General features: G+C 47.9%; 2 protein-coding genes across 2 annotated transcripts in view; one reads left to right on the forward strand and one right to left on the reverse strand.

The window, feature by feature from the left end:
• The window catches only part of LOC119433395 (bifunctional arginine demethylase and lysyl-hydroxylase JMJD6-like), a 222624-nt gene that overhangs the window by 199929 nt on the left and 7897 nt on the right, over positions 1–14798 (reverse strand). The window lies entirely within an intron of this gene.
• The window catches only part of LOC119434152 (A disintegrin and metalloproteinase with thrombospondin motifs 18), a 148775-nt gene that overhangs the window by 108543 nt on the left and 25434 nt on the right, over positions 1–14798 (forward strand). Inside the window, exons 2-9 of the mRNA XM_037701479.2 lie at positions 4752–4824; positions 5403–5581; positions 7450–7635; positions 9360–9528; positions 11538–11821; positions 12351–12437; positions 14072–14196; positions 14381–14433. Coding sequence (XP_037557407.1) covers positions 4752–4824; positions 5403–5581; positions 7450–7635; positions 9360–9528; positions 11538–11821; positions 12351–12437; positions 14072–14196; positions 14381–14433 — 1156 coding nt within the window. The remainder of the gene's footprint in view (positions 1–4751; positions 4825–5402; positions 5582–7449; positions 7636–9359; positions 9529–11537; positions 11822–12350; positions 12438–14071; positions 14197–14380; positions 14434–14798) is intronic.

A 14798-nucleotide genomic window follows, 5' to 3' on the forward strand; every position in this document is an offset into this window, starting at 1 on the left:
ATGATGATGATGATGTAGTAGTAGTAGCAGCAGCAGTAGCAGTAGTAGTAGTAGTAGTAGTACCACCACCACCACCAGCACCATGCACTTTATTTCTATTATGGGTTTTAGGCGGTGGGTGGGTCCCTCAGTGCAGTCCCTCTCTGGGTCCCTCTCTGCGACTCGCCGGGCTTGATCGAGAAGAGCCCTCTGGCTCTCTAGATCTTCGCTAGCAAGCCAAACCTCCCACTACCTATTACTTGGCATTTGCGCCGTAAGGGGCGAATTGGAATGTGGAGGCCGTAGTTTACACGTCCACGTTACGTGGGCAAGAGCTGGTCGCTCCCCGCACCAAGGACATGTATCTTCATAGAGTGCAGGGTGTACCTTACTAAGTATTTGGAGGTGTGGATATGTGTTTGTCTGTACGCGGCGCCAGTCCCTGGCCTGTTCCCCCGTAAGGTCGGGGTGTGGGCGGCTGTATTTTTGTCTCTCTCTTCTTATGTTTTCGACGATGTCGTGCGCGTAGCAGATATATCTTGCGAATGTTTTTCTCTGTAGAGCTGCCACAAACTAAAAAGCAATAGCTCATATAAGACAAAAACAGTGCGTTGTAGATCATTAGCTTGATTCGACGTAACGAAATTTCGCAAGTGCGCCGACAAATTTAGACACTTGTGGCTGAACATAACCAAAGTGAGAACCCCAAGTCATGTTTTTATGAAAGAGAGCACCGAGACTTTTTATTGTGTCAACAAACTCGATAGTGGAACAGTCAAGATATAGTTTACAATTTACTGCGACGGTAAGCCTGCCTTGGTAGTATCATTACAAAATTTTATGCAAGCCATTCACTTACATCCGAACAGAAAGTCTAATGAGAGCCTAAAAAAAAAAAAACCTAAAAGAAACGCAACAGACTTTCTACACCAATTCTTGTGTAGCACATGCTTCCAACCTCTCCAACTGATCCGCTAGTTAAATCTCCCTCTCATCGTAATCACCAAGAACAAAGACATAGTCACCACCGTCATTTCTCCGCGCTATTCTTTCCGTCTTTCATTTCGCCTTACCCTTCCCCCAGTGCAGGGTAGCAAACCAGAATTTTTTTCGTGTTAACCTCCCTGCCTTTCCTACCCCGTTGATCTCTCTCGCCACCGTCATTGTCATCGCCGACGTAACCGCACTCGTGACGTCTAAGGGCGATGCCGCAGCGCGCCCTATAGTCTTCGGTCATCCTGCGCCGGAGTAGGTGCCACGCAGCTTGCGCGGACCGGGCCGGCAAAATGAGCCGGCGTTTAAACGGAGCACGTGCCGCAGCAAGGCGCCTTGTGTGGTTTTGCGAAACTGGGTGACTCGACGATTATCTTCCGGCAACCACGTCAGCTCCGGTTATTCGCCCTGCTTCCTTCCTTTCGCCACCTTCTTTCATTTCGTTCATGTAACGAGCAGGGCAAGAGGTGGCAACAAAGGCGGTCAGCGGAACGAGTCAAGGGATGATGTATAACGCGCGCGTAACACAACGGCCGTTTTGCGCCGTGACACGTCGCATTACAAGCTGAAAGAAACGCGGGGAGCGGTTGAGCGAACGCTAACCTGGCGTTCACGTACACGTAATTGTTGCTGCGTGCACCGTCAATAAAATACAGACGTAACATGTGCTCAAGAAAACGAGTAACCGATTATATTGTTATTTATTTTTTCCGCATAACACGTGAGCGATCAGATGCAGCACAAAACCACTTCTGATTACGACTGTGGCATTTTGTAGTATACTGCACTGAACTAATAATGGTCTGCTAAAGTGGTACACATCTTACAGCACGATGTCGCAACTGTTAAGCTCCGGAAATTTCAGTTATCACTCTCGCGGCTTAAACTCATCATCGGCGTATTTGTGTCCATCTGTAGGGTAAAGGCCCCTTCCAACGATCTCCAATTACCTCACTGCTTAAACAAAACTAAGGTGTCCTAAATGTGTAGAGAGATACGCGCGCTAGAGCGAAACAATGTGTCTTTCAGCTTGAATCAAACATGAAAGCTATCGGAAGCATCGAGTAGAAAGAAGCAGGCGAGGCTACTTTTGACTGTCTTGGTAGAGCCAAACACGCCAGTGAAAGCACTTCATCCTTCGCCTTGTTGCGAGAGCTTGCGGTAATTTTTGTATAGGATTACTGTTTTGACGACTGTCTTCCACCTCATGCCACTCACCTTCTATCCATTCCTTCACAAGATATTTCGATAATCATCGCAGCAGAACAATAGTGACATCACTGCAACACCGGTCATAAGAAGTCAAGAAAGTGTATTATTGTCGCTGAGAAAGTAATACGTGTCGGTATAGCAGGTAGATCCCCATAACTGTCATCAGTGCGGTTTTCCGAGCAGAACAAATAGCTGATCAAACAAAACAAATCGCTGATATTTCAGGATGTCCTCTTCTAACTTAAATGTTAACCGACTTGTTGCCGACTAACTCCCGTTTCTGCTAATGACGGCGCCAAACCTTCCGACTCTTCCTCAGTGAACTTTGACTTAATTGCGTGCGACCTTCACCGCCTGCCAAATCTCGAATGCGCCGTAGTAACCATAACGAAACATTCCCTACCCCTCCAACTCCGTCTCGAAGCAAGTCGCTCAAATAAAGGCATCTCTTTCTCTCTCTCTCTCTATTAGAAGGCCTTTGTTTCCAAATTCTTGATGACGTTTTGTGTCCCTGTTGCAGACATAGTTACTTGCTGGCCTCTTGGGTGGAGCACCAGGTGGTGTCCGCAATGCATGGCCTGACCGGCCTCAATCTTGGCCGTCGACGACGTGTTTGGTTTTTTCGTATAACGTGAAGTCGAAAGCCCGCTTTTCATTGAAAACGTGAAAGCTGTCGCGCGCTTCTGAGTTTAAAAGCTCGAAATCAACGTCACGCTCCTTCTAGGCCGACCGGAAGCAGCCTCGGTCGACACCGATCGGCTTCTTCAGCAGAAGTCGTGTGCGCTCGTGACACAATGTCTCTCTCTACTCAGACCGCAGCGATCCGCAAGCGTAACAGCATTCGCGACGATTCCGCCGTAAAATGACTAACGACCGCGGCGTGCATCGTGCGCCCACTACACTGCCGTCAAAAGCCCTCTTCTTCCGCAAAACTCCCTCCCGCTAAGGGTAATGGTTACGGCGGGTCGAGGTGACCACGCCTCCGGTCTTTGAGTCCACGAGAAACCCAGGACACTGTCTCTTGAAAACCGTGCAACGAGAAGGAAGCTTTTTCACTTCTGTGAAATATTACGTGGCTGTGAGTTTCACGTATACTTCGCTTACTCGCTTTCCAATTTTCACAACGAGTAATAGAGAGACGTAAGAAACTGTAGCAATAGGGAAATACTTTAGATGGCTGACTATGATGAGGACCTCAAGAAATGCAACACCGGATATGCTGAGCCGCTCGTTATAGTGCGTCGCAGAAATTACCGTCAAGTTTCTCGATATTACTATATTTATTTTGTGCGTGCGTGCGTGTACGTGTGTGTGGGTTGAGGGGAGGGGGTGCGCGCGCGCGCGCGAATACAAAATTTTGTTCGTCGTGCTTTGCGTGCCTCTCTTGCGTGAGTTCGCAGAGTCGCTTGCTTCTCTGCCATGCAGTAAAGAAACGTTGCAGAGCGACACTGTGGACTGCTACACCCTAACTTTGGATTTGCAAAGTATCTGTGACGCCACTGGCTCACTAATACGTAAGCAAGATGGGCCGAACATATAAGCACCACGACCGTCGTTGGCGCCATTTGCATCATTCATTCCACTGGCTTGTTTTAAGCTCCTTGCCGGAACGATATGCTGCCGACAGAGCTTGTTTAATCCGACAGGCACGCCTTACAGTCTTGCTTTGTTGCATCTTTGACGCATGGTAGTGTGGCGATCATGTGAAAATGCTGCCCGTCAAGCGGCATTGACTTTAGCCGGCACCGCCAGGTTACACGGGTTACTGTACGCATCGGTATAGCAGGCGCCACTACCAATGCTGCTCACCAGCACTACGTGTTTTCGACGATGCGGTGTGCAGTTTTCCGAACGCTGCACCGTATTACCGAGGCAGAGCAGCTGCTTCGTGCGCTGCTGTCGTTTGTGGGTGGTTACCACGCCAGTGCATGGTGGTGGCGCGCGCGTGATTTCTTTGTGTCATTGTTTTCTGCGGTCGCATTCCCGTGTGCGCACACTTTTCTGATCTCTTTACTTCGGCGTTGTTGAAACAGAGGACGCACGATTTTTGAGTGACCCGGTGAACTCCGATTCAATGCTCCTCGGTGGCAGTATTCAGCTGCCCGAGAATCAGGCCAGCCGTGGAGTTTTCCACTGCTTGTAAAGCAGGAGTTCCATGCGTGCTCTTATTTGTATTTGCTTTCTTTCTTTCTTTCTACTGAATAAAGGCTTAAACAAATGTTGGCATCAGGTAATGGTGCTAGTTACTAGACCTCACACGAGAACAATGAAAAAAGTATCACCAGTTGTTTATCACTTATAAGCAAGTCTGAAAGTCACAAAGCTTATATATATATATATATATATATATATATATATATATATATATATATATATATATATATATATATATATATATATATCATAAAATATTTAGCAGATATTTTGGGAGTTTGATTAAGACACACAAGTAATACACTGATAACACACTTACAAAACGCATGTATATGTACACGTTTACTCGTGTGCTCAGATTAAATGAGACCAATGCATTTCTTTTTCTTTTTTTTTTTTCATATTTCCTGCAGCTGGAGGCCCAGTTCATCAACCAAGTTGTTGCCAAAGTAGAGAAGCTACTCATGCTAGGGTCGGGGAACACAGGTGAGAACAATATTGTACTTACGCTATCTTGTACACATTTGATAGTCCCTGTGAGGCGAAAAGTTGCATCCGGGCAAGTTAGGGGTGCGTGTAAAGCCCCTCTACAATTTCGGGACATCAACTTCACTACCCGTATTATGTCATGAATAGAGACTGCAATGAAAAGAGAGCACGTGGGAGAAATTGCCAAACATAATCAGATTTAAAATAAGAGTGATTTGAATTGAATCTGCCACTGTGTAGAATTTAAGGCTAAGGATGCAGGACAGTGTAGGCAAGACTCAAAGAACGCGGCAAAGAAGCACTGTAGTTTTCTCATTGTCCATCGATGTCTGCACATGGAATGTGTGTACAGTGGCTTCACCTAATCAGGGGCGGATCATTTACGGCAGCCTCAAGGAGGGGAAGGGAAGCAGGGTGCGTGCACTGGATTGGCCAGTGCACGTAACCACCGGACCTGGTGGCACCATCCGTCACGTGGTGGTATACTAAGGCTATGAGACAGAGCTCGGAGACAGAGTCTCACTGTTTGGCTCTTTCTTTCTGAAAGAACAACGAACCAACCACCATCGTTGCAGAGGCGCTGCAGTACGAGGTGTTCGAGCCTCACATGGACCTGCGGCCGGCGACCCGCAAACGTCGTCGGAAAAGGCGGCGACGGAGGCGACATCTAGAGGAAGGCAGCGGTGGAGGCAGCGCCGACCTGAGCCTCGAGCTGCCGGCCTTCGGGCAGACGCTGAGGCTGGACCTCGGACAGGTATTTTTTTGCGTACACATGCGCGCGGATCAACAGGTGTTTCAATTTTCAAGAGTCTTGGGACTGGCGTATCCTCCGTGTCCGTGGCCAGCCATTCGTTTACTGACATGCTTTGCAGTTGCCAATGCTCTTGGTGAAACACTTTCCGAGGATGAACCATGCGTGAGGCTGCCTGCGTTTCACTTTTTCTTTTTTCAAAAAAACGTTTTACCTCGAAAATTTCACAGTTGAAGTTTTCGTCATATTTTTTCTGACGTTGTGAGTGTATAGCAACAAGTCAAACGCCTCATAAGCCTCAAGAAATTTATGCGGAATTCTCTAGTAGTGTCAATCTCTAAGGTGTGCTCACAGGGTGAGAGAGAGAGAGACAGAAAGAGGGGGGGGGGGGGGCATGACCTTTTTTGGCCAGTTAAGGGTGGGGAGGGGGAGGGCATTTTGAGTGCATGCCCCATGAGCGTTTTCGATGGTTGCGTTCGCCTTTTGTTGAGCAGAGCGTTGCGTTGTCTTCCAGTTATGCTTCTATCATTCGGTATTGCTAAAAATAATGCAGACTTTTGCTTTAATTAAGTGAGGACATGAACCGCTCAGATTTTTACTTAGACTATTCATGTCAGCATCCTGCGTTGTTAATACGAGTTGCCTTGAAAAGCACAATGCGAAATCTCCGGGGAGGTTGTTTTCCATTTCAACTTGGATATAACTTTTTAAATGTATTTGTGCTAAGGAGAGTTCTAAAAAGTAGCCTACACATTTATGGCTGTGCGAAAATCAACACCTTGTGGATTTTCTTGTATAAAGAGAGAAGTCGCTAATATTGTGTCTTTGCACCAGTTTGTACTACAGTGCCCGGTGGATGGCTGCAGGTTGTTTAACATAAACTGTGGACAAAGTATACATTGCACAACAGCCTAGCTTATTACAATGTAGAAGAGTGATGAGCGATTATTGAATAAATAATATGTTCTATGGTGGCATTTCATTTCTCGTTGAACGTCCGCGTAATGTCACAGGGTGGATAACACGTGAAAAAGAACTTGCTTAAGACATACTGGTGGGCTAGTTGGTTAATCATGATGTAATATTGCATCGTACTTCGATACAAGGACGTAACACGGTGAAAAAACACGAGCGCAAACACACATATGGACGATGTCCTTGGCAGGCTGAGCGATGATTGCTCAATTTGATTGACTGATTTATTATTTTAACGTCCTTGTGCTGACCAGTGCTTCGACAATATATGTTCGAATGTTGCGAACTATGTTGATTCCCTGCACTACTAAACACCGAAGTCTCACCAAACTGTTGTCTTAGTATTCCACGCCTGTGTATATGGGGTCGCTGTTGCAAACAGTCCCACTACGTCATGCGGGGGAAGCGGCAAAATGGCCCAAATGAATAATAAAAAGCTATATTCTCTACAACTGGACTCCATTCGGTAGCCTGGCCTCACAGCAGCTCTCATCAGCTTGCGTTTCATACAAACTAGGGGCGAGGAAGACTAAGAAACGAGTAATGTCAATTGTGTACATCTATGGCAATACATCTTTCCGTTCTGTACCTACGGCGGGCTGGCCAAAATGCTTATGCTGTACGCTACACGTATGCCTTCAGAATAACGGCTGTAACCAGTCAGCACGATTACAAAACGTGCTCACGTTAAGTTGCATTTGTAACTCCCTTTAAGTTACAGCCCATAACTCTGCGAGACATTGCAGCATAAGATTTGAGCGGCACCGCACGCATAAGGTACGCTTCAGTAACAAAAAAAAAAAAGCGGAAGAAAATACGAGCCTGAAAGTTATAGTTATAATCTATACACATGATGTCACGCCGGTCTTCATAAATGTCACGTGTCCGCCACGCAGACTGAGGAGCTCATCTCGAGCCAGTTCCAAGTGGTGGAAGAAGGCGCCACGAACAGCAGCGCTAGGCGGCGCCGACGCAGAGACGTCACTTCCGGCGAAGACCTACCGGACGCCTCGTGCTTCTACCAGGGTCACGTGCGAGGGATCGCCCGAAGCAAGGCAGCGCTGTCAGTCTGCTCGGGTCTGGTAAGATTATACAACTTAGCTCGGCTCTCAGCACATTCGCTAAGGTTAATCGTGTGTGCATTTCGAGCACTTAGGAGACGGATATAAAACGCAATACCTTTAATTTGTTGAAGAACATCTGTTCCTTCATGGGTCAAAAGTCCCCTACAGTTGTCTGCTCTCGCCGTCACAAAAAATCGGCGATAGCGCCTGTTACCGAAGCTTTGTGACTGAAGACGTTGAACACGTGAATGAACAGCATTAACGAACGAAACTAGTTAAGGTTCTAACATGTTAATCGTCTACAGCGTGAAGATAACCGCGAGAGTTGTAGTTGTTAGTCTTCAGAATCAAACCTTGTTGGATCCAGCACGATCGTCTGAACAGAGCAACGTTGGCTTGCCGTGATTACGCGATTTATTTCTTCACTGTTTGCTGAATTGTGTTCTGTGCGACTTCCAACATTTGCCGCCGCGGTTCCTTGCAGAAAAGCGACCTTCTTCAATTTAGACTTGTCAGTCAGCGTTACTTGCTTCTACCGGCCTGGCATCGGAAAAAGTGCCAATTAGGAGTCGACTTCAGACGTGTTGCTGACGCAACAGTAGCGCCTCTGTTGTCATTCATCATCGCGTTCTTTGGGAAACAAAACAAGAACAGTGTTCGCGACGTCAAAAAGTGCAAATGTAGAGAGACAGCGAAACGGTAACAAGAAAAATAAATTATTGGTACCACGTCAATTTGTTTGAAACGAAGACGTCAAAAGACGACCCCGAAGCATTTCGGGGCTGTGAAGAGTAGAGAAAGAGACAAGATTGAGAAGAAAATGCCGAAGGGTTTTAATTTGGAGAAACGCCTTAGTCAAAGAACAAAATAAACAGGCGACGAACACTGTTTTCGCCGCTTCCCTGTGTGCCATTTTCAAACATGACTTTCGACAGAAAAGTTTTCTTGCCACTGGGTGCTAATTTTGGCTTTCGAAATAAAACGGGCACTAGAAACGCCAACGCTGCTGCGTGCCCCCCTCCCCAATGTATGCCAGCCCTTATTTCTCCGTGAATTCAACCAATATTTGTTATCTTGTCGCGCGATGTTCTTGTTCTCATTTATTCGAATAACACGGCCAAACCATTTCAGTTTCGCATATTGAACCGTGACTGTTAGTGTGCAATTTCGTGCATACAGTCTGTAGCAAAAGTACAAAGGCCACAATTCTTGTCGCAGCCCGCGCTTACCGACTCCAGTGTGCCGGTGTTTAACGTGACGGTGCTCGCCGGCAGCGATAATAGGATTCAAGTTCGCTGCTAAAAAAAAAAGCCGGCGACCACCATACTTGAAAGTGCAGGACCTAGTACTTTCCGGCGACAATAGCGGTGGTCTTTACGCTCTTGCTACATAGCTACATCGCGATGTCCTAGGCGCCAAGCAGAACACTGAAGAACCCGTTGTCCGTCCTACTCCGTTTGTGTTCTGTTCGGCGCCTAGGACATTGCGATGAATATCGCTACCGACTAGTCCAAATTTGAGTTCGATCTCCATCTTGCCTCTTCACTGCAAACTTGCAGCTCGGCATCCCGATTCCTGCTGCTTGGGACACTTGTATACCACGGTCTTTCGTGCTATAGCAGTGTCCTAGTATACCGCCTCGTGCACATGATCTTTAGGCTTGGCTATCAGTTCCTGTGGACTGTTTGCACGCAACAGCTAAGAGGACTTTAGAACTCGCCGACCTTCCTCCGTGCTCACAGAGGGGCCTGATCGAGCTGCCGGGCGCGACGTACTTCGTGTACCCCATCTACCCGCTGGCCAGCAACGGCCGTCGGGCGGGCGTCAGCGCAGGAGCCACCACCAACGCCACCTCGTCGCCGCACATCCTGGCCCGGGCGGACACGCACAAGCCGCTTCGCTGTGGCCACTGTGAGTGCGCATGCAAGTTCAGTCGCGGATACTGCGCCTAAGTTCAAACATACGTCTTATTGGGCGGTTTGGTACGGGCTTCTGTGAGGCCTTACTGCAAAGGGATCACCGATAAGTCTACCGTGGGTCCAGATCGCATTTATAACAGAGTTGAAGTCTTATAGACCCATATCTGACTAATGTGCAGAATAATGTAGAAAATGAATTCTGACATTGATAAGGCAGTGCGTTTGTGTTCACGTGTGTGTGTGTGTGTGTGTGTGTGTGTGTGTGTGTGTGTGTGTGTGTGTGTGTGTGTGTGTGTGTGTGTGCGTGTGCGTGTGCGTGTGTGCGCGCGCGCGCGCAGTGCATAGCATCTCAAGTGATTATATAAGTTATTGCGTTTTACGTACCAATACCTGTAACGTGTCTTAGTTCGAGTAATACGACTGATTACGACAGATTGTGTCGGGAACGCACACAGGTTTATTTCTGCTACATCGCAGCCATCTTGGAAGCTCCCCTGCTCTCTACCAGAGTTCTCTTCCTACATTCCAAAAAGTGCTATGCATGGACACTACAAAACCCACGATCTGATTATGAGGCAAGTCGTAGTGGAGGTCACCGGATTAATTTTGACCACCTGGGGTTCTTTAACGTGCACCTAAATGAAAGCACACCAGCGTTTTTGCAATCCGCCCCCATCGGAATGCGGCTGCCGCGGCCGAGATCGAACCCGCGACCTCGAGCTCAGCAGCGCAACGCAACGCCATAGCCACTGGGCTTCCGCGGCGGGTTGCATATCATCCACTGAAACGCCAGTGTTTCAAAAGTTTACAGTAGTGGTATTGCGAACGTACTACGTCTGTACTTTAAACGCATGTTGAACGAATCCGTCATTTTTTTTAACAGCGAAGCTGTTTAAGCCGGCCGTAATGTGTGCCGCCTGCCGCTACGACGTCACTGCGTTGCCTAGCAACCACCTCGCGAGCGGCGTCTGTTTCGCCTCCTCTCCGTGCCGTGCACATATTGCCTCGACATGGGACGTTAAGGAGAGGGAAGGAGAGCACGCGCGCGTCGCGCGCTATGCTGAGGAGAGAGAAATATAAAATGAGAGCGAGAGAGAGGGAGAGAAACAAATTGTAGTAGCACCAACTAGGCAACGTGCAGAGCTGCTGCCGACGCCATCCGCGCTTCCCCGTTTCCCCGCATTAGCTCCGAACGCGCCGCGCGGTGTCCGTGACTGCAGCAGGCAAAGCGAGAATCGGCGCGTCGGCGGCGAGCCGATTCGGAATACCGTGCCTAGCAGCACTTAGCATTTCCTAGCAAAACCTAGCCAAGCCTAGTAAAACCTGGAAGAAGCTAGATCGATCACCAGCTCCATTGTTTACTCAGCCTTGCACCACTAGTGCCTTAGGTGTCTATGTTGGCGGTGCCCTTGGCGGTGACCTTGTCGAAACTGCGCTGTGACGAAAAGTGGCCGACGCCGCAAAATATGCTCGTATTGACGTCAGATTTCTCAGGGAGGTTCCTGTAAACAAAGTAAATTAGTGGCTTTGATAACAAAATTTGGTACACTTCTGCCTGGGTGGGAGTCGAATCCGGGCCTCCGAGGGTGCGAGACGAACACGCTCCCCTGAAGCCACGACTGCACCACGGTTCTGGCGTACTAGAGGTGTGCCTAGTGCATGCCTGATTGCACACGTCACGTCGCAGCCATCTCGCTGACTAAAGATGCAGGCCGGTGCATGCCTTGGACATGCTGCACTTTAGGTACTACGTTAAGTGTTCAAATGTGGCGTTCAAGAGGTCGCCTTAGTGTCACACGTGTACTTCCCATTGCGGCTTGTTATGTCTTGCAAGAAGTCTAGCCCCGATTGTATAACTCAGTGCATTACCAATATGTCTTACAAAGAAGTATAACCCCGATTGTATGACTTCATGTATTACCAAATGTGCAGCAGGCGTTCGCCTTCTTGTGTTACAAGAGTGTAACACCTGCCGAACGTTCTTTCCATTCTGCGACGCAGGCGAGCGAGGTTCGCGGCCGGACAACGGAACGCGCTCAGCCAGGGTGCCTGCCGACGACTGGAAGTTCCGACGGAGGAGGACCAGGACCAGGCGACGAGTGGGGGGACCCTCGCCGTCGGCCAACAGTGGCGGCCGACGGAGGAACCCCCGGGACGGGGGCGAGGCGCTGGTCGAGACCGCAGTGTTCGTGGACCAGGCGCTGTACCAGGCCATGGCCAGGGCCTTCCCGGGCGAGGACACCGACCGGGAGCTGGTCACATACGTCCTGACCATCATGAACGCGGTACGCCAGGTCTACTCACTACCCGACCGTTGTCGATATTAATAATTATAGACGTCGCACAGAATGTGTGACTTCGTCTGTTGCAAACGTCCTTCACTCGGCTTGAAATTATATACATAAACTGAAGTTTCACAAAATATATCTGACAGAAGCGGCCTTGGAATCTATGGTTGCCTAGAGATGTTTTTAGAAGCAATGAGTTTAATTAAAACCGGTTAAGCGGTTCTCTAGTAATGTGCTTCACCTTCATTTGAATAGGAAGTGCGGGAGCACCCGCTGCCTCGAATGTCATTGGCCCAGCAAAAACAGGAACAGAATCCACAGTATTCTCCCCGAATAGATATCGCAGCGTTCTATTCTTCCGCGATGAACTAAATAACTCTGACAGACTGTCGTTTATGATGCGAAAACAAAAAGCCAGTTTTGTGTCTCGTCTCAAGGACTTCTTTCTGCCATGTACGCAAAACTGAGCTGAAAGATTCAGAAATGTTGCTCGCTTTCGTTAAGCGTCTATGTTTTCACTTTCTAGGTACAAATGCTCTTCAAGCATGAATCGTTAGGGAAGAACATCGACGTGACTGTCGTCGAGCTGGAAGTACTGAAACTCCAACCTAGGGTAAGTTACTGTCAATTCTTTTTTCTATGATGCGGGCAACAGCGGTCGAACAAGATATGTATTCCCCTGGAGCCAACGGCTCGACAAAGGGACTTCTTCGTCCGGGCAACAAATACATTCCTTGACAGCTGTTCATGTGGCAGCCCACTATCCCCCACCACCACTTGAAAAAGGAAAGCAGTTGCGCTAAGACAGACAAGTCCCCTTGTCGAAATCTCAGCTCCAGGGCCGTAGGCTGCATTCTAATACTCTCGCTGTAGACGGGTAAATAGATAACTAAGCGGCCAGCAAGAAGAAGCTTTAATTAGCTTGGGCCCAACTCCGACGCGGCCTATTCAAATACATGTAAAACGCAGAAACGCTTTTCTGAGATAACCCCTGGAGCGATTTTAATGAAATTTGTTGCATTTGAGAGAGAAAGTTAAATTCTAGTGACTGTTAGAAGCGGAATCTTGATTTAGGGCCTGAATTGCTTTCAAATAATTTTCAAAAGTTCGAAAAAAATAGCAGCACTAAGTTTACAAATTGATAGCTCTGCATCAAGAACAGCTGTCGCAGTTCTGTAAACGGCATCCATTAGATAATTCAAAGCGGACAAATTCGATATGCCAGTTTATATCTCAAGTAAATTCGTTACGTTGTGTACAAGCGTTCTGCAAAAGCTGTATTTCCATACTACTAATTTTTTTTTTAGATTCATGTGTAATATATGAATTTTGTCCGCTTTAGATGTACAATTAGGCGCTATGCACAGAATCGTCATATCGCATTTTATTGCTGAATTACGGAGTTGTAAACTGCATAGTTTCGTTTTCTGAAAATTTGCGATTTCTGCCAATCTTTAATAAAAAATTGACGGCCTATATCAAGAATTCGAAACAAACAGTCACCAGATCTAAGGTATTTCTTTTAAATGCAACAAACCTCGTCAAATTTGGTGCAGTGGTTGCCGAGAAAAGCGAATTCTGCTTTTACTTGTATTGTTCCACTTCTGACGAATCCGGCAAAAGAGACAGCTTCGCGAAGACAGAATTGAAGTCAGAAACGATGCAGGCTACTTTGGCTCTCCAAACAAGGTGGCGGTTGAGCCAGTGGAGCACCGACCGGGGGGGGGGGGGGGGGTTACTTGCTCCGCCCCCCTGGCAGAGATCCTGCGTGCGCCACTGGGTTGAGCCGAAGGCTTTGAAACCACAGGAAGGTTGTCTGTTCATAGAAAAAAAAAAACGTGGTCGCGTTTTCTTACGCGCTTAGTGTAAGCTACGTTGTATTGTTCATAGGTTCGCACACGTGGTGTTAAAATACAGCTATGATATGTGCTTTTCTTAGCTTTTTTCTTGTCGACGCGAGGCGGTGTAACGTCGCAGAGACGTCTTCCAGACGGTTCCAGATGCGTTCCCACTAGGACTCGAAGCTGTACGTCCCCCCTTTTTCTTTTGTTGTCAACGTAAACTGTCTCCAATGCTGGCCAAAAATGGGCCACACCCATAGCCTGTTTAACCACTGCCGATCACTTAAGTCTCCATCTTCCTGGAAGCCCCTGTCTAATGTCAAGTAACGTCATAAATATCCGTTTGATTTTGGTCTAGAACAATCTCACAATCAGGCATTGGGTCGTGATGTCGGTGACGATGCAGGACCTGAGCCCGTCGGAGAACATCGACACGTACCTGACCAACTTCTGCGTGTGGCAACACCAGAGAAGGAGGGCCGCCTCAGCCCAGGGCACGCCAAAATGGGACCACGCGCTTCTCTTATCAGGGTACGTGCCGGCAGTACAGAAAATATAGCGGAACTGTACGCGGACTTCTTTGGCGGACGAATCGTGTGTCACCTCGCGTGAGGCACATCCGTGCCACTTACAAGCATTTTGATCGATGATCGTAATAAATAATTTTGGTTTTGCAAGCATATTTTGATCAATTTGGTCTCTTGCTGGTTTTCAGGATCAACATGTTCGTCGTGGACGAGAAAGGACTGAGAAAAAGACACGTCGTCGGTGAGACCTTTCGCTGTCACGGTGTAGAAGCCATGCAAATTAGACATCATGCGTTGAGGCTCGGGTGAAAAACTTAACTACGGGCATTGCTGGCATTGCGGCAACGCTGAACATTGCAGCGGCCTTGGTACTAACACGACTGGAGCGAACATGCGTCCTTAGCTGGTGCTGCCTCTTGGACGCGAACAACGCATAGACAAGAGAGACGAGAGGAAAAAGACAGGTTGAATGACCATATACATTAACTCTAGGTTGGAAGGAACAAAGTCAGCCCTTTGTCCCCTTTTGATTTCCCATAGTACTGACACGCGTACATACATCGCATAAAAACGCTGCTGCCGGCAGACATATTCCATGCAGTCACT

This window comes from Dermacentor silvarum, chromosome 11 (genome assembly GCF_013339745.2).
Source record: "Dermacentor silvarum isolate Dsil-2018 chromosome 11, BIME_Dsil_1.4, whole genome shotgun sequence".
Classification (NCBI taxonomy): Eukaryota; Metazoa; Arthropoda; class Arachnida; order Ixodida; family Ixodidae; genus Dermacentor; species Dermacentor silvarum.